The sequence below is a fragment of the Melospiza melodia genome, chromosome 11 (genome assembly GCF_035770615.1).
Source record: "Melospiza melodia melodia isolate bMelMel2 chromosome 11, bMelMel2.pri, whole genome shotgun sequence".
Classification (NCBI taxonomy): domain Eukaryota; kingdom Metazoa; phylum Chordata; class Aves; order Passeriformes; family Passerellidae; genus Melospiza; species Melospiza melodia.
Genome location: NC_086204.1, coordinates 24,200,475 through 24,219,074, shown reverse-complemented (window position 1 = coordinate 24,219,074; position 18,600 = coordinate 24,200,475). Strand labels below are relative to the sequence as shown.

The 18,600-nt window shown below is 47.2% G+C and overlaps 1 protein-coding gene across 5 annotated transcripts in view; it reads left to right on the top strand.

The window, feature by feature from the left end:
* LOC134423228 (BEN domain-containing protein 5-like) overlaps positions 1-15,737 on the top strand; it is an 882,906-nt gene extending 867,169 nt beyond the window's left edge. For all 5 annotated transcript variants that reach the window (XM_063166074.1, XM_063166072.1, XM_063166073.1 and 2 more), the window contains 2 exons: positions 4,294-4,390; positions 15,590-15,737. In XM_063166074.1, the coding sequence (XP_063022144.1) occupies positions 4,294-4,390; positions 15,590-15,704 (212 nt within the window). In that variant the 3' untranslated portion in view covers positions 15,705-15,737. The remainder of the gene's footprint in view (positions 1-4,293; positions 4,391-15,589) is intronic.
* Positions 15,738-18,600: the final 2,863 nt, after the last annotated feature.

The window sequence follows — 18,600 nt, the reverse complement described above, 5'->3', positions numbered from 1 at the left end:
GGATGAATTCCATGAGCTAATAACCCAGTGCAGTGTTTCAAATTGATGGAGGTGCCGTCCTCTAGATGAGACATAAAACCAGAGATCCAATCTGCTTGGTAGAGACCCCACAGGACTTATCAAAGATGAGTGGGGGCTGCTAACTGTTTTGCCCTTGTCAAATCCTTACCACCATCACGGTTTCTCTTCCCGTTCCAAAGCCATGACACTGGACCTTATGAAAATGAGATGGTGAATTTGAAGGAGCCATCCTTTTTTTCTAAGTATTTAAAGCAGTTTGCAGTGTCTGGCAGAAGGAGGAAAGAGAGATAATCCACTCACTTGAAAGTGGAATGACCCTGAATTTCAAAAAGCAAAACAAAAGCGAGCAAACGGTGCCACCATGCTCTGCAGCAGTGACATTATTAAAGGATCAGTGAGCTATTAAAGCAGCAACATTTAGTACCTCCCCTAATGACTTGTACTGCTAACTGGTTTCCAAATTGAGATTTTTATTGCCTCCATGCACAGACAGAACAAGGCTCTGTCTGCGCTTGCAGAGGCTGGAGCCTAAGCAGACTGTTCACAATAGGCTCAATGAATCGTGTCAGCTGAAAACTAGTAATGGCTTGTGAGAGTCCCCACTCCTCTGTGCTCCCTTCTTACCAGGGCTGGAAGTTTTGGGCTGTGGGGCATGGTAGGGATCATAAACGTGCAGGATTCTGCAGAGAGCCCAGCATGATTCTTGAACCTCGGAACATCTGTGAAATTTGGCAGAGTTGGGCATAAACAGACTGTCCTGAAATCTCCCCAAATCTGCCGATGCCATTCACAGAGTGAATGCTGTGAGAAGGGCGTTTGCAGGAGGGACACTGGTTTCCATTTCCAAGTAGAAATACGGAGTGTGAAGGAATGAGTTTCTGAAGGAAGAAGAGAGATCAGAGGGAGCTGCAGGTGCCAGTGAAGGTAAGGACACACCCAGCTGTTCCCAACATGACTCTCCCAAATGCATTTTGGCTGTCTTGTATAAGCTGAGCTCCCATGATGGGAGTAGCAGGGAAATGGCCTTCTGTCAAGTGCAGCTCAGGCTAGGAAGGGAATTCCTGTGGGCACACAGCACGTGTGACTGCAGAAAGGAAGCTGGTTAAAAACCAACCAACCGACCAATCCACCCAGTGGAAGTGGGTTTGGGTTGCAGTAGCTGTTATTTACATGCTCAGGATACTCTATATGCCAAAGTGGAGCTTGAGCCTTCCGTGCACCACAGATGAATGCAAATGTTATTGCTTTAATTTGTTTTCCTCTACCAGTTCTGCACACACATGCTGTTGGCACTTGCTGAGGGAGTCATGCCAGCTCTTGCCCAGGCTGGACAGTCACAGGGAGAGACTAATGCTCTGCCCTTGGTTTTATGTATCAGGTGCCTGATTTCCATGACAGAAACCACTCATCCCTTGCAGAAGTGACAGGCAGAGCAGAGGGGGCAGGATGGCTGGAGAGACTAGTATTAGAACACGCACATTTTTTATCCCATGCTGGCTTGAGTCTCTCTTCATCATTGCTGACTGCAAGTTATTCCCATTTTGTGACTTTTCAATGGATGCATGTGGCACTGCATTTCCAGTTTCTTCACGCTCTCCATCTATGTCCATGCTCTGCAAAATGCCCTTACCTTTCTTGGCTATCTTAGCAAACAGGTCTCTATGTGGGGTGCAAAATACGTTCAGAATGGTAGGAAAATGGGATGAAGTGGCCTGAGAGGCCCTTTTATGTTTCCTTACCCAAATCTCATGCAGCGCCAGTTACACCTAAACCATTCATGTCTGCTCTGGGTTTAGCCTGTTCTTGAAGAGCTCTGGTCTGGAGATTTCCTCATGTGCTAAGGCAGGTTATTCCAGTGGTTAGCTGTCCCCAGCTTCAGAAAGCTGTTCCTAAGCTGAGCTCAGCAGTGGAACTGGATTCCTGCAGGTCAGGGTTAAGGCAGGAGCTCGTGGAGCCATATCCTGGTCTGCACCCACTGCCATCCAAGGGCTTCCTCCCCCAGGACAGCGGGTCAGGTTCTTCCCACCGTGCAAACAAAAGCAATGCAGAGAGACAAAGCAAAGGGCAGCAGGGCCACTTCTGGCAGAGGAGCTTTCTGAGATTGCCACTGACAAAATGTCCTCGAGACTTTACTGAGTCCAATTACCACTTTATGTCTTTAAAGTGACGAGCAAATGAAAGAAACCACAAGATCAAGCCATGTTAGTCTTCTCAATCCCTTAAGTGTCTGACAGCCCTCTCCCCTTCTTCCTCTCTTCCTCAGACTACTCTGAACTCTTCACCTTCACCACCGCTTTGAGTCCATATCCACAGCAACCAGGCGGCCCCCAGCCGTCCCCAAATTCCAGAAACAACCACAAAACACTTCCAGAGCAACACTGCCCTCCCTCGAATTGCTGAACTTCAGGCTGTCTCCAACTTTCTGAGCCTCCCCGCATGCAGGGCTTGCCCAGCAGTGCTGGTAGGCTGCAAAGGGAGCTCACTGGGCACTGTCACAGCTGGGGAACAGCTGGTGCTGATCCACGCAGCCTGTGCTGATCCACAGAGCTGCCTCTCCCTGTCCATGCAAACAACAGCTGGGAGCACCAGCTGCTCCAGCTCTGCCCTGCTGCTGGCCAGGAGAACAGAGGTGCCCACAGCACACGTGGTATGAGGACCAGGAGTGTGTCAGGATAGACCCTCAGGAGGGACAGAGCCATGGAACCATCCCCAGGCACAGCAGTGGGAGCTGGAAAAGCAGGATAAGGTCATTGGAGAGAAAAGCAACATCAGGAGTCATCCTCAGCCACTAGACTTGACTGCAGCACTAGCAGAGCTGGCGGCTGGATTTTTGGAGAAGTAAAGACTGTCACATCAGCTTGACCTTCCTTACAAATAAATAAATAAACGATAAAGTAAGCTCACAGTGCTGTGTGAACCTGATGTCTCAGGCTGACTTGTTTTGATGTGTCTAATGTAAGTGGGCGGGTAATAAAAGCTTCATTTAGGAGCCAGTGCCTTCAGTGGCGCTGCTGGAAGCCCCTGGGATGCTGCATTTCTGGAATTTTCCTCTAATGGCAACAGCAGCAGATAACTACTGATAAAGCAGAGTATGCATACATGCACACAAAACACCCCAGCAATGGTTTATCCTCCTGGACTGCTGGGTGTTGGATGCAGAGATCCCTTCAGACTCCCCAGGTGCTGTGCCCACCTCAGCTGCTGCAGCAGCCCTGCTGAATGCTCCTCACCACCACCCTCTGGGACAGTGCCCTGGAGCACCCTGAGGTTATTGAGGGTAGGCATCAGTTCAAAATAGGAAAATAAAGGAGCCTTCAGTCCCCACAACACAGCTGTGGATAATGGAGCCCACTGGTATCTCCCAGCTGGAAATCACCCTGTGGATGGTAAGGGAATGCTGCTCTGTAACAGGCAGGCTTAATGCTGACTTCTCACATGAGCAGCAGGTTCACCCCATGGACATGTTGTCTGGGATATTGTTTTTCAGTGCAATCCACAGGTTATTCAACTTCTTTGTCAGCAGCTGAGTCTTCAGGAAGGTCTGGTTCCTGTGCCCCTGAGGTCCCCATGGCAGCTTTGATGTGCAGCAGCTCCCTAATGCTGGGTTTAGGGGTCAGCTGGAGGAGAAATCGTGGTTAGTGAGAAGAAACACCAGAGTTACTGCTGAACTTGTTAAGGTAACCTGCTGTCCTTCCAGGTCGGTGCTAAAATCACCATTTCAGGTCCTGAATGCAACACAGGGAGAGAACAGTGAATGCTCCCACGACACTCTGGGGGTCAGAGCTAAAGGTGTGCAGGACTACAGCATTAACCCCAACCTCCAGTACACTGGTCCATGGCAGGTTCACACTGTGGTGTAGCTGACCTTGTATCCTGGATACAGAAATACTGCCTGTATCCAAGCATTTTAAGGTAATTATTCTCCCTGAATGTGGAAATTGGAGGGCCCCTTTTGTCTAGTGCATTATTTCACGAGAACCACGGGGATCTGCAGCCAGGTGTGGGGGGAAAGGGAGATTGTTTCCTCCTGTCTGTGTTTCTATGCAGCATCTGCCTGTGAAAACAAGAAGCAAACAAGATGACCCCCACCTTATCTGCCAGTGTAAGTGATTTTTGCCTGGAGACTGAACTCTGTGGGATGGTTGATGTAAAACTTGCTCTTGCATTAAATAGCGATAACTTACCTTTAGACTCTGCTCTTTTTTTTTTAATTATTATTATTATTATTACTTTTAATTATTAAGAAAATGGTCCTTAATTAAAAACTCACAGATATGAAGCTTGGAAGAAATGTGGCCAGGACATTCTTGGATTACTACAGGCTGAACTCCTTGGTGGAGGGACCACTCGCACCGACTCCTAAAACTCGGTGGGTCAGAAAGCAATTTCTCTTGCTTCAGCTGGGCTGCTTTTTTAATACCTTTCCTGACTAAACTTCAGTGCTACTGCATTACAGCTTTATAACATGTGCTAGTCTAACTGCGCTTATTTTATTGAAATTCCATTTGGAAATAAAGCATTTGTGATCAGGAAAGATACCTGGTTTATGTCTGAAAAAAATATTCAGAGGATTTTGGAGATATCGATATCTTTCCTGAATTCTGTCTGCTGTGCACCAATCTCACCCCAGTATCTTTAATGGACTTACCCTTCATTTATCTCCCGAGAGCGAATCAGACCCGCTTTTATTTCGCAAAGTTTTAATTCTGGAAGTGAAAACTTTTTCAGTGCTTCAAGAAGTGGCTGGCAAGCCTGTGCTGAGGCAGAGCTCCCCCTCCCTTGGAGCTGTGCTGGCAGCCAGAGGCAGGATCCTGCTGCCAGCCCAGCTGGACACTCCGTCCAGGGATCCCCTCTCACCCCGAGCCCCTGCTCCGGGTTCAAAATCAGCTCAGGGGGTGCTAGCCCAAAAGGAAGTGGGGTGGGAAGTCAGGCACTGGTGAGCAAGGCACAAAGGCATGAAATGCCCAGGCTTGGCTCCCTGCAGCACTGCTGGTCCTTCTCTGGTGCTGGCCAGCTGCATCCTTTCAGTGTCGCTTAGCTTGTGTGAGGGGCAGGGGAGACACCAATGAGCTGTGTAACAACATCAGAGGGGAACAGAGCAGGAACCTGAGCACCTGTTTCATGGGAAACATCATACTCAGTATTTGCCTCTGTTCTGAGAAAACAGCAATAATGCCTCCAAACTGAAAAATTTCAATTAAATGCATTTGGACCAACAGAAATGTTTCATTTGGGTTTCAACTCTTAACAGCACAACCAATATATACAATTTACATTTTGATATATAGTTTATATTTTGTAATGGAAAAGGCAATTCCAAATTGGCAAGGGAGGCAGCTGAACCTTGAGATTTTCCTGCTTTTTTCCTCCCTTAAAAGAGTAGCTGTGGGAATGTTCCTTGTTTGCAAAGGAACACTTTCCTACTGAAGATTTTCTAGTGATGTGTAAGATGGATGTTACAAATATCAGCCCAGACCAGAGAGCAATTGCTGGAGTTCCTTTAAAAATCCTCTCACTGCAGCCATTCTGGCAGCTCCTCACACATGTGGTCAGAGCCAGGCTGCCTGTGTCAGGCCTGCTTTGAGCCCATCTCCCTTTTCTGTTTGCTTGATCTTGACACCACAGTTTAGGCTGGCTCAAGGAGGATTGTCAGCACTGCAGCTCTGAATGCTCTTATCTGCAGAGACCTGCAGGGTTAGCAGAGAACAGCATCCAGCATCTCCCTCTCCTCCGGAAATTGAATGTATCATTTCTCTCAGACTCCCAGGGGCCACAGCCTCCAAGGCTAAAAACCCACAACTATTACTGAACCTAATTACCACCTGACAGCAAAGTGCTTTTCCATAGCATCATCCAGTTACCTCATCAAAAGAAATGGTTGTTTGCTTTCTTCATTTTAAATTAAAGAACCACTGACAGTGGTAAGTGAAGCATTTTAATCTCATCAAATATCCATGTCCATCTCTATAGAGACAGCCACGCCAGCAGGGAAAGATACACATCTCTAATCGGGTTGCAGAGAGCAAATTCTTCTTGTCCCCCCCACCAGAGCCTAATGCAGTGAGGGATCTTTTGTTTGGGGGGTGCTACCTCCCAGTAAAATCCTAAATACGGTCAATGTTCAGCCCTAAATACGGTCAATGTTCAGCCCTAAGCCAACAGATGTTTAAGGAATGGATTTTAAAAGATTCATGTTGTTAATTTCCTGATGGATTTCAAATACCAGCTTTTCCCTGCAAGTAGATAAATGCCTTGTATTTGTATCCTGGGCTTTGTCATCTGACATTTGATCAGAGCCTTTATATATACATATATATATATATATATATATATGCACCTAAAATGTCCATCATGAAATTGTTCTTTGAAGCTGCTGTGTTAACTGCAATCCTTTTCAAAAGGAATTGCTGCAAACTGCTGGGAAACAGAAGGGAGATGGCTGTAGCTTTAAATATGCCTTGGCTAGGCAGTGGCACTAGGAAAGGACTGGAATATGTAAAATGATACTAAATATCTGTGTAATCAGGACTAATTATATGGCACGGTTATTAGTGGAAACAGGACATGTTGTGCCCACAGTTTATGAAAATATATTTAAACATTACTGGATTTCACATAGTCATTGAAAGAAAGCTGCAGAGTTAATAAACGTGTAAGGGACAGCTAATTGCCTGCTTTGTCCCAGACTAGGACAGGCAGAACAATTTCTGTTTGAGGGAATTAGTGCAGCCAAAATGTGTTAGAATGACAGGCCTGGAAATAGCAACAACCTGCAACACTTCCAGAGCACGTCTGGCCGCAAGGAAGGAAATGTTTGTGTTGGAATCACCGTGCTTTGGAGAAGGAAATCGAGGCACATAGAGGGAGAGGTGTACCTGAGGGTCAGAAATAGGGTTGGTACCCAAATTCAGGCACCTTTACAAGAGCTTTGTCCTTGCAGTCAGGCTGTGAGAGAGCAGCCATCCTACAGCACAGGCAATGCAGGCAGTTCAGTGGGAATGGGATCAGGATCATCTGGAGTAAGAGGCAATAACTGATGGACCAGCTCTGGTTACAGAACAAGACTGAGTCTGGAGGTGGGGCACCCTCTGCTACCAAAATGCAGCTTATTTCAAGGGTCAAGAGAAATAACTGTATACTCTGTATGACATCAGTATGTGCCTGTAAGTGAATCCAACTGGTTGGCTGGACCTGGGGTTAAATTCCACTTGTCCTTGCCTACAGGAGCCCAAATGCCACCATATCACAGAATCATAGATTGTTCTGGGTTGGAAGGGACTTTAAAGATCATCCAGTTTCATCCCCTAGATGGTGGACCTTCCACTAGACCAGCCCCATCCAACTAGGCTTTGAACACTTCCAGTGATGAGGAATCCATAGCTTTTCTGGGCAACCTCTTCCAGTGATGGAGCCCAGCACAGCTCATCCAGCTCCTCCCAGAACCCTTCAGCCCTTTCCTCCTACTGAGCTCCCTCAGGCATCCCCCAGTTCCCCTTGGAGTGACCACAGAGTTTCCCACAGCCTGCAAAGGAAGGTCAGGTTTGAAGGAGTAACCCCAGTGTGTCCTGCAGTCCTCAAGGCAGGGAGACCCTGTGATCCCAAACAAACACCCAGCTCACAAACATAATGTCTGCTGTTATCTCCATGCTAAGTAATTATTTTCCTGAAGGTGATGTGTCTGCAGCAAGGCAGGAAAGCATCAGTGACTCAGCTGAGGAGGGCAAGAAGGTTAGAATATTTTCCTCTGTGAGCTAATGAATTAAAAGCCTCGCTGAAAACGCTGGATGCTCTTTGGAGTGACAAGCCAGCAGGCCCATGAATTTCTAGCAGGGCACGAGAGAGCTCTGTGCTGCCTGCTGGAGAAGAGAGCACTGCCACTTAGCTGTGCTTGAGAGAGGCTCAGAGAGCCTGTCCTGGACACCAAGACAGCTCTCCAAGGGTGGGTTAAGTGGGCACAGAGCTGTGCAGAAAGGGGCTGTTGGACAGCAATGAAGGTTCATGCCATCCCTCTCCTCTTGTTCCTTTCCTAAGCTGCTCAGTGACCAGAGCTCCACTCCCAGGGCACTCACTGGGAACCATTTGAGTGGGGCTCCCTTTGATGCTGCCAGTGACACAGGGAACTCTTCCTCTCACAGAGTCTCTGTCCTGCTCTCACCTCTTTCTACTTGTGCCAGAGGGAAGGTTAAGATTTCTTGGGTTGAAAGTGTGAAATGTCTTCCTCTGAAAGGAGGTTGGTGAAAGGTGAAAAATTTGTAAGAGATTAGGAGACAGCAGAGCGCAGCTGTTACAGAGAATGACTAAGGTGGAAAAGAAGAATTTTGGTGAGAAATTCACAAATGCCAGTCAGTTTGCACTGCCTGAAGCTCATCCCTTTGCCCATATCAGCATTTCTCTGTTCTTTCACTCTGGCTCCCTGGCTGTGACAGAGCCCAGCATCACCAGAGATCTTCCCTCTTTAGACCACTGACATTTTCTCTCTAAGAGCCACCAGGTCCATGTTACTCATATTCTGGGCACACTGAATTTCAAATTCTAGATGTCCTGAGTGTTTAAACAGCTCTGTCAGAGGTTAGGGAAGATGGGCTTTGAACAGAGACAGTGTGGATATCCTGAGAAATCCCACCTGGGCCTCGCTGGTGGAGCATTCTGCAGGTCATGTCTGCCCTATATTTTCCTATAGGTAAAACCCACAGAACTTCTTTGAGTTTCTGTGTTCTGCTCACAGAAGTGCTGGAAAAGAATTTCCTTCCTATGTGGGAACCTCACAATTGCTATACTGATACACATGAGAGAGAAGCCAAGAAGAAGACGAATAATTCTAAGAGCATGGATTTGATGGCATGTGGCAAATAGTGCCTGGAGCCACACACTGAATGAAAAAAGGACAGAACAAAATATTGACTGGCCCTTCATTAATTGCCGTCTGTCCATCGTGCCCTGAATAAAGCAGCAGCCTTGTTGAAGAAAAAGTAGGCTGTGATGAGGTAATTAAAGACCCCATCAGAAGGCATATCTGCCAGGAGGTTGAATTAAAATTGCTCTGACAGCCTTTATTCTGGCAATTCCTCCTTTTGCTGCTTGACTTTGCAGCTCTAATGATGATGTATGAGAGCCCAGCTGTGTCTCCAGCAGGCTGGATGTGGCCACGGGACTGTCCCACCATGCTCACAGGCCATGGGCACTGCCTGCTGCACCACACTGGCTGGGGATGGGGAAGGCTTTGTGTGTGGGCACAGCCTGACCAAAGGTAGGTCCTTCTGCCTGGACAGCTCATTTTGAGCCCCACCTCAACGCTCAGCAGCTGTGCCCAGAGGTTGTGTGGGCTGGCAGGCTCTGACACCAGGCCAGGGCTGTGCTGCTCTCTGGCGTGTGCTGAGTGCAGGTCCTTCTGCCCCACTGGGTCTGCAGTGGTCTCCTGAGTTCACCTCTACCCGTGTTTCAGAAAAACTCCTCTCCACGCTTTCAAGCTCAGGATTTTTGAGGTTTCACCTACATCTGGTTGTGCTTTCTTTGACCTGGCCACGACTGACGTGAGAGCTGGGAGTGAGAGCACCTCCCTGCTTTATTCCTGAGAGGCTGTGCTTCCATCCCCAGCTCACTTGTCCCAAACTTAAATTATTGTCTTGTTGTCTTTTCTCCCACCATTTTCAGAGGCTAAGAGGAGAGCAGAGTGTAAGAAACAGGAAAAATGTTCTAGACTAAATGAATGAAAGGTCAGCAAAACCTCTTACAATTTGCAGAGGAGGGAGGAAATGGAATGAGGGCAGCAAAATAGAACAACTTCAATTTGGTTTCCAGGTCTGTAAATTGTGTTAGTAATGGAAGAAATACTAAGGTTTAAAGGCAAATTATCGGTTTTGCCTAAAAAAATAATTTTGCGGGGTTTTCCCCCCTTCTTTATTGGTAATTATAATCAGCTTGCTCCCACACACATCTGCACATTATATGCAACTCTTGATACTTGTAGCTGTCACTAAAGAACACCTTCCAGGTTTTGAACAGTGACATTCTCATGGATTCAGTGAAAAGGATCCATTTATAGAGTTTAGAGATGTGCAGTGCTTGGCCAGCTCCCAGCAGAGGCTTCACCAAAATTCCTCATTACAACAATTAGCTTCTCCAACACTTGGGAACGAGGCTGCCAGCTGCAGGGATTTTACCCTGGATTTGAGCACACTGAAGCACGTGCAAACACCCAAGCACATGTCCAGCTTGGTGCTGCTCTTGGAGACTCCCTGACCAGAGGGAGTGTAAAAATGCTTCAGGATGGGGAGCTGATGTGCCTGATGGGGGGCCTGGCAAGCAAAAATAATCTGCGTTACTGTATGAAGTAGTCAGGGTCCACGTTAACAATCCTTTTCAAAATGGAGGTGCTGTCAGCTGTTTTAATTTAATTTACTACACTTTAATTTACTTTTTGGAAATGAGCTAAATGAATAAATTGAATTATGGCTACTTTAACTCCGAAGGAGCATATCACATAAGAGCTTGCTGTGGTTTCACTAATCAGCTTTGCATTTAAACCCTAAATGCATTTAGATTAGCTCTCCCAGGCATCCTCACATAGGTATGCCTGCAGGTACCCACCTGCTTTCCTTCTCCTTCTCTGGTCTTGCTGCTCTGAGGAAGCCAGAGCTCAATAAGATTTACAGTGTTTGTGCTACTTCATGCATCACCCTGGCCTGGGATTTGGAAAGCAGAGACAGGGACCTGTGTGAGGGGTGGGTTGATGTGGATAGTGTCTGATGCACACAGGATGTTAATCCCAATGTCCTGCTGGTAACTTGAACGAGCTCAAGAGACTGCCATTTTCTGCTACATCTCCTCAGGTCAATCCATTATTGTCCTGCTGCTCCTTTGGAAATGGGAGGACAGGAGCCAAGACAAAACCCATTCCTGTGCTCTCTGCAGCTGGGTCAGCAGAGGCACACAAGGCTGGCTGTGTGTGAGCCGCGCTTGTAATTGTGGCGCCTTCTCTTATGTGATAGTGTGGCTCCAGCTACAAACTAATTATTCCTGCCTCTGGGCACTGTCTCCTGGATAAAGCAGGTGTGTCTTGCTGCACTGAGCTGGGGAGGGAGTCCAGGAAGTGAAGGATGGATGGCAAGCAGCAGAATCCCTTCTGTGGTGGAGGGAGAGATGTGCACACCCTCTAACATCTGCCTTCTCTATAAGCAGTATGGGCCAGCCCCTGTACTCAGAAGGGCAGAGCCATAGGATAGGGACCTGATGAGATTTCCAGGTAGTGCTGGGATTCTCCACACATCACTTTAGTGGGGTTTGTATGACTCAGAAGTCACAATGCACTGTAATGGATGGGTGGGCACCTGGCAAACATGACTACATGTTCACTTAATGCAAATAGTGCTGGTGAGCGCTTGAGAAGAAGAAAAATCAAGCCTGTGGTAATGTCTGAGCATTTCTGACCTTTGCTCTAACATTTCAAATTTGTTTTTATTGCTTCTAATTGGCCTTGCTTTGGAGCATGCACATTATCTAACTGTCAGGGCACAGGCTGTCATTATCTGCTGGGTCATTTGGTTTGTGTTCTGTATGATTGAAACTTGTCAGGCATTCCCAGAAAATACTGAGCTCCCCTTGCAGTGTCAAACATGGAGCTGGTTAATTGTGTATCCCTGAGAGTGAAGCATTGGGACTGATCAGGCATTGATTGTTTAGCTGAGATGGACACAATGGAAACGTGTCTCCTCTGTTTGGAGGGAAAGTGTAAAAATTAGATCAGCAGCAACACAACAGCAGCCAGATTTCTTAATCTCAGGGATCAGAGGTTACCCATTTTCCAGCCTTGATGACTCATTTTTGATCCCACTCACATGGCTTAGATAACTTTATTTTTACCTCCCTTTGCAATTTAAACACCAATTCTCTTCTGTTTGACTTTCTTTAATACACCAGCTGCAAAGTCACTAGCTCAAATCTCCCCACCTTGCCTTGCTTCACGAGATGGAAACAAAAGTCAAAAAATGTGTGTCTGAAAGAGCTCAAAATGCCACAGCAGCACAAATGTGCCCCCAGTGGTGGCTCTGCAAACCTCAACCCATCCAAAACATCAGCCTAGTTTGTAGGTCTGCTAATTCACTTTAAGGCCTTTAAGATTTGCTAACAATTAGAAACCAGGTGCTGTTATTTTGGATGTGAACACTACATTCAGAGCAGGGCTTGTCCTGTAGATGGGCTGGGAGAGCTGCAGGCAGCAATAGCAACATCCCCAGTTTTGCAGAGTAAAAACAAGCTTTGCTGGGAACACCAGGCTGTTAGACGTCAGTGTGAATTATGCATCTGCTGTATTTAGATAGAAGCAATTTTCCTGTTGAAATCAGAGGTTGGCATTTTTTTTCCCATGGGGTTCTGTAACTCAAAATTGTGTTGAGATCAAGCATGTAGCAAAGGCTTTTTTAGCTCTAAAGGTGAATGTATTCAGATTATTCAAGTGGTGATTTTTTGGATGTACAATTAGTTGAGTGGGAGATGTGGTATAAATTTGGTATTGTAATTGCTATGCCTCTGAGATTTCAATTTGCAAAGCAGTTTGCATGGCTGCACGATTAACTGTTGTCTGTGCAATGAACATGTAGCAGAGCTGTGCTTTGATTATGGCTGTATGTCCAAAAAAAACCACTTTGTCACAAGTACCTGATGTGAACTGAGTGGTTGATCCTCATGATGCTTCAGTTCAGTGGATGGCTGAAAAAGGCCAGAGTCTAAAAATCTCACCTCTAAGTGCTGTTGGCATGACAGGATTTCCTTGTCCTATGTTAACCAAATCAGGAAAAAGGAAGTTTAGGACCCACTTTTATCCTCTTTTCATATTTTGCATTATATTGTTTCCTTCACTTGCATAGAGGAGTGTAGGAATGACACTCAGCAGTGCTGCTGGGTGACTGGAGTGGGTGCAGAGAAATTGGACCAGGAGCTGAGCCCTGCTGCCCAGCCAGTGCTGGGAGAGGGCAGGAAGGCTGTCAGCAGTGACATGGGCAGTGCTGATGCAGCCCCAGGGCAAGGGATGGGCTGCCAGCCTGGCTTCCTGATGTTTTTCATGAGTCTCCTTTTGGTTCACAGCTGCTGCTGTGTTTGGGTCTCCAGTGCTGTCTAGGAACATGTCAATGTAATTAGACACAGAACCAGAGAAACTGCTTGTTCTCACTTCACTGTGCCTTTCAGGTCTCCCTCCCAGGGTCCTCATTTATTTATTTTTGTCTCAATGTTTATCTCTTCAAAATACCACTATGCCTTAGGTTGGTGATTGAACTGTAGAGATGCAGTAAATGGTAGCAGCTGTGGCAGTGGGGAGGGAGGGGCTGGTGGAGGTAAAGCCCTCTAAGCCCTGGGTCCCATCAGCAACTACATTATTACAAATTTTTAAAATGTATATTAAAATTTCCTTCTGCAAATAAAAGCAGAAGTACTGAAAAACAAACAATTTTGTGGTGAAGAAGGCAGGTTTCTCTGTGTCACTACAGAGAAGCCCAATTCCTTGGGGTTAGTCAGGGTGCAGGGATCAAGAAAACTGGGGTTCCATCAGCTCTTTTCAGCTCTTCCCAGATCTGCTGCATGGCCTTTGGCAGGTCAGTCACGTGTGACACGGATGTGTGACACAGATGTGTGACACAGATGTGTGACAGAGCTCCTCTCCCTGCCAGTGTCTGAGGCCCAGTAGGGTTTGGTACAGCACCAGCACCAGCCTGCCCACGGTCAGCAGCTGCCCTGGGGAATACCAAAATCTGACCTCAGAGGGAGCAGACTGAGAGCTCAGAGTGTATCAGGCACAAGTAGAGAACCTTCTTGTTTGTGCCCTGCCACAGCAGTGGGGGAAAATGAGCAAAGCTGGCAAGGCACAGCTGAGGGGGCCAAGAGCTGCCTGAGGGAGCACCCTGAAGGGTCACTGGAGCCCCTTGGCTGCTGTGAGCAACACTGCCAGCACAGTTTCATTGCCTTCCTTGGGATGGGAATGGATAGCTGGGTTTTGGTGCTTGTACAAAGGAGAAGCTGTCTGAAGGTGTATCTGCAGGGGATTGGGAAGGCTGCTCTAGGGTGAGTGTAGAGGGACCCCACTCTCCACTGGAATCTCACAGGCAGGCTTACAGGGCAGCCAGAGATGGTTCCTCTGGCTCCTGGTCCCAGTGTTTTTCTCAGAGTCAGCTTTTCAGTCCCACTGAGAGCCACCAGTGCTGGCAGAGGCTGTGAAGGGAAGGTCCCTGCTCTGGGACAGCTCAGTGCTGGCTGTGCCTCCCTGAATGAGGATGATGCTGGAGGACCCACACCCTCTGCAATTCAGCCTCTCATCAAGCAAGGACTCTGGACACAATGCTGTGAGTTGTGACACTTTTTCCCCAGGCCAGGCTCTGCCCAGACAGACAGACAGACAGACCAGGGCTGAGGCTGTCTTGGTCACTTGTGCCCATCTTGCTGTGAGCAGTGTGCCAGGACCTGGGGGCAAGAGGGGCAGTGAGAGTGGCAGGCTGTGAGATGGAGGATTTTAATTACAACCTCTAAGCAAAATGGCTCTATAAGTAAACAGAACAGAAATGTTGCAGAATTAACTGTTAACAGAGATTTATTTTTCCTTAAAGTAGCAAAAATTCATCATGCACACTGTAAACACATACACAGAGGAGTGTTTGCCTGGGAAATGAGTAATGAGACTTAGTTCCTTATCAGGAACTGAAGTGTTACAAAGCAAGTCTTTCCACCAGATAAGCTGTGGGAAGCTGGGGAGCTGGTTCTGTGGTGCTGGGCTGTGAAAAGCTCAGTTCTTAGCCTGTGAACTCCTGGGGCATCACTGCAAAAAGCACTTTGTATTTATCACAACCCTGCTCCTTTGGAGGCCAGTTATAAAACTCCCACAGCTCTGCTGGGGCTGCAGCCTGAAAGGGGCACTGGAAACTCCAAACTATACTGACAACTGAAATTTGGCTAGATAATTCGAGTGAGAAAACTTGAGTTAGGAAATTGGAGTTATGGGCACAGTGAAACAGCAGTATCACATCTTTGTGGGCTCTTTGAAGGCACTGGTCTGGATCCTGGAAGAGCTGGCATCATGCGCTGGGTGTTCCCTGGCCACACAATCAGTCTGTCCCCAAAGACTCTGACCCAGCTGTGAACACTCCTGGCATTGGAGGCAATCCAGCTGTGAGCAGATGTGTGAACCCAGCCGTCCTGGGGATGGTACATGCCCCAGAAGGAAATATTCACAGTGAGAGGAGGGCTCTTCATGAGCAGAAATGAAGGGACCTCAGTGGGAGAAAACAGTGGGAAGGGGTTCACCCAAAGAGAAGTAATGGGACCCTTCTCTTGGAGAGCTCAGAGCTAGCACAAAGCCCTTGAATCCTCCTGGAAGGACTAACCCTGCTCTGGCCAGAGAGGGATGGGACCAGCTGGTCTTTAACACCTCTAATTTTCTCGAGCTGCCAAAGCCTTCCTTACAGATGCATTTCACAGTGGGACTTCACACACAGCTTCTCCTCAGAGCACACCCCACTCACACTGACCTGCTGCTGGAGCACTGCAGGGCCTGACAGCATCTATCCTCTCATTTTTCCTTTGGCAGGAAGGACAACGTGCCACCCTATAAATGCACTGCCCAACGGGGCCCTGGGAACTGCCACGCTGGAGGAAAACCCGAGAAGAGGAGCCTGAAGGACTCGTCTGTGTCCACACGCTGAGAGAGGAGAGGAGAGGAGAGGAGAGGAGAGGAGAGGAGAGGAGAGGAGAGGAGAGGAGAGGAGAGGAGAGGAGAGGAGAGGAGAGGAGAGGAGAGGAGAGGAGAGGAGAGGAGAGGAGAGGAGAGGAGAGGAGAGGAGAGGAGAGGAGAGGAGAGGAGAGGAGAGGAGAGGAGAGGAGAGGAGAGGAGAGGAGAGCTGTAGGGCAAGGTGGAGGAACATGTCGCAGTCAGGAATCGATGATGTTTCTCTTTTTTTTTCCCTCAGACAAATATTTCTAAGATAACAAATAGTCCAAGGAGCAAAGAGGCAGAGGGAAATTAGCTAGAAATTTTACTATTGATTCTTTTTTATTTATAGATGGTGAATCAATTTCAGGGGTTTTTTTTGGTTTTTTTTCCCTATCTGTGAGGGGGAAAAAAAAGAGTGAACTAATAGATTTGCAGAAATCATTTGTGGTGTCTGAAAAGCTATTTGTTAAAATGAGAAAGCCTCTCCTTCCTCCACCAGTCCCCTTCTCTCTCTTTAAAGGGGTAATCCATACAATGAGCTAATGAGGGAGTCCTGGCTTCTCTACTGCACCATCTGATGTCTCCCATTTTAGTGCTGGGCTCAGAAGCCCTTGTGCCTACTGCATGTGCTAGTCCTGTTAGCTTGCATGAAGAGAGCCTGATAAATAGCTTCTGGGAGCCAGGCAGGTGCTCCTCAGTGTGCAGTTTATCATCCACTGCATGGCTGGGTTTTTTGCTCTTCTATCAGATCATTTGAGGAGAGGGGTCATGTGAGAAATGGGACTGTCAGCCTGCAGCATGAAACTTGCTGTGAGACCTGTCCAACAGGCAGGGACAATGACCCTCCATGAAAAACTGTTTGGGGTCTAGAAAGACCAGACTAGCCAAGAGATGTATGACTGAGGCAGTGTGAGTCAGGAGTAGTGCTGAAAGTTTGATTCTGCATGTCTCTGAAGAAGGACAAGCTACTCAGGATCTGCCAAACCTTGAGCTGAATGCCTCTGTGCATTGGCCACCCGTTAGCTGGGCTTTCCTTAGTTGCTGTCTGACAAGGGGAACTCGCTTGAAAGCAAGAAAGAGGTATCCCACTGTAAGGAAAATGATTTAGAACACCAAGCAAACTTGCTACCATCAGCATTTCAAGGTGAGAGGGTTAAACTGTGTGCATTTTTGGGGAGAATAAAATGCCTTCATATGATGAATTCCAAGGCCTCCAAAAGGCACAGTGCTGGCTCTCTGTCTCCAAAAGCAGAGTAATGAATAGCAGTGACAGTGTGATAATTAAAATGACCTCTTGGAGATATGGATTAGAAGGTATGCAGGGGGGGAATAAGTTCTCCTTTGAATTAATCTAGTGCTAATTTATGACTATCACTGGGTTTTATAGGGTTTTAGTGGAAGACTTTCAAAGTTGGTTTACTGGAGTTAAAATGTTCTTTCCCATGTTCATTGCAAAAACACTTGGAGAATTCTTCATTATTTATTTTTGGATGTTACTATATATACATGCATACATATATATAAATAATGAGAGAGTTTCAATATTTGCTTAGCTGCAAAAAGACTACTCTAGAAATATGAATAAAGTGATAAAAGCAGCTGTGGAATGAGTGTGTTGTTTCATTTCCATTTCTTCCTCCTCACAGGCTCCCAGATCACTTCAAAACCAAGACAGCTGGATTGTGGCAAGCCCTTGTGCTGCCCTGCTATCAGCTGTCAAAGGTTCCCTCTGCCACACTTGCAAAAGTCAGTATTTTAAGTTTAATAACTGGATTTTCCTGAAAATCACTGTCTCCACTTCTTACCTGTCTTGTGCACAGGTATCTGCCCCACAGCCTGAAATCTGTAGGTCTTAGGACAGACCTAAAGTAGTTTGCTCATCTCCGGCAGAGATGCTGCCTTTCTGCCAAGATATTCCAACCTTTCAGTAGCACAGGAAGCACAGATTGGAGACAGTTACCCATATGGGGAATGATGACATCCCATTTGTCAAGTCCCATGGTGCTAACCTTCCCATCCTCTCCACCTGCCCAGCAATGCTGTAACATCCAAACAGAAGGTTATCTGCCAAGAGCATCTGCCTTGCTCTTCAGCCGGGCAGCACGCCCGTCCTGGAACCCATCCTCCCCATCCTCGTTCCAGAATGTCTTGTTCAAGCTCTTTGCTCTTGCCTCCCATTTCATTCCTCTTTCCGTTTGTCTCTGGCACCTTCTGGCCGAGCCACAGTTGCCAGTACCCAACTTTTCCATGCTGAGATCCCAGTCACATCTCCCCTGCAGCCCATAGGCAGAGCTGACTTTATGGTGCTTTCCTCAGAGACCCACAGCTGCTTTCAGGGATCTCCAATAAACTGTGTTTCTTCAAAGCTCTCCCTGACAATCTGGGGATGGGAGCCTGAGCCTTTCTTTCACTGAGGGGTCTCTGCTAGTTTGCCTGAGGGTTTACAAGCCCCATTTTTTGGGGAGTCTAGCGTGGGAGGTGAATATAGGAGACCTTTTTTTCCCAGTGTCTAGTTCCTTTTCCTCCCATGTGAGTGCTGAAGTTCTCTTCCTCCACCTGAGAAGGCAGATCCTGCTTCAGAATCTACTCCTGGCTTGCCATTAGCCTCTTCTTCGTGGAGATGATCCATGTCTGAGATGTAAGGAATGCACATTGAACTCCCAACAGTAATTCCTTATTAGTCACTTGTGTCAGGACCAAGGTTAGGTGACATCAGGGATGCTGAGAGGTTCAGAAGCCAATATGCATCCAAAACTAGGCTTCTATTTGGACAGAATGATATTTACTCTTAAGAACAAAGGCACATGTTTATCTGAACACGAGTGGAGGGCTTTTCTTGTGAGGAGACCAGTGGCCCATTGCAAAGCCCTGCCTGCCTCTTCTCATTC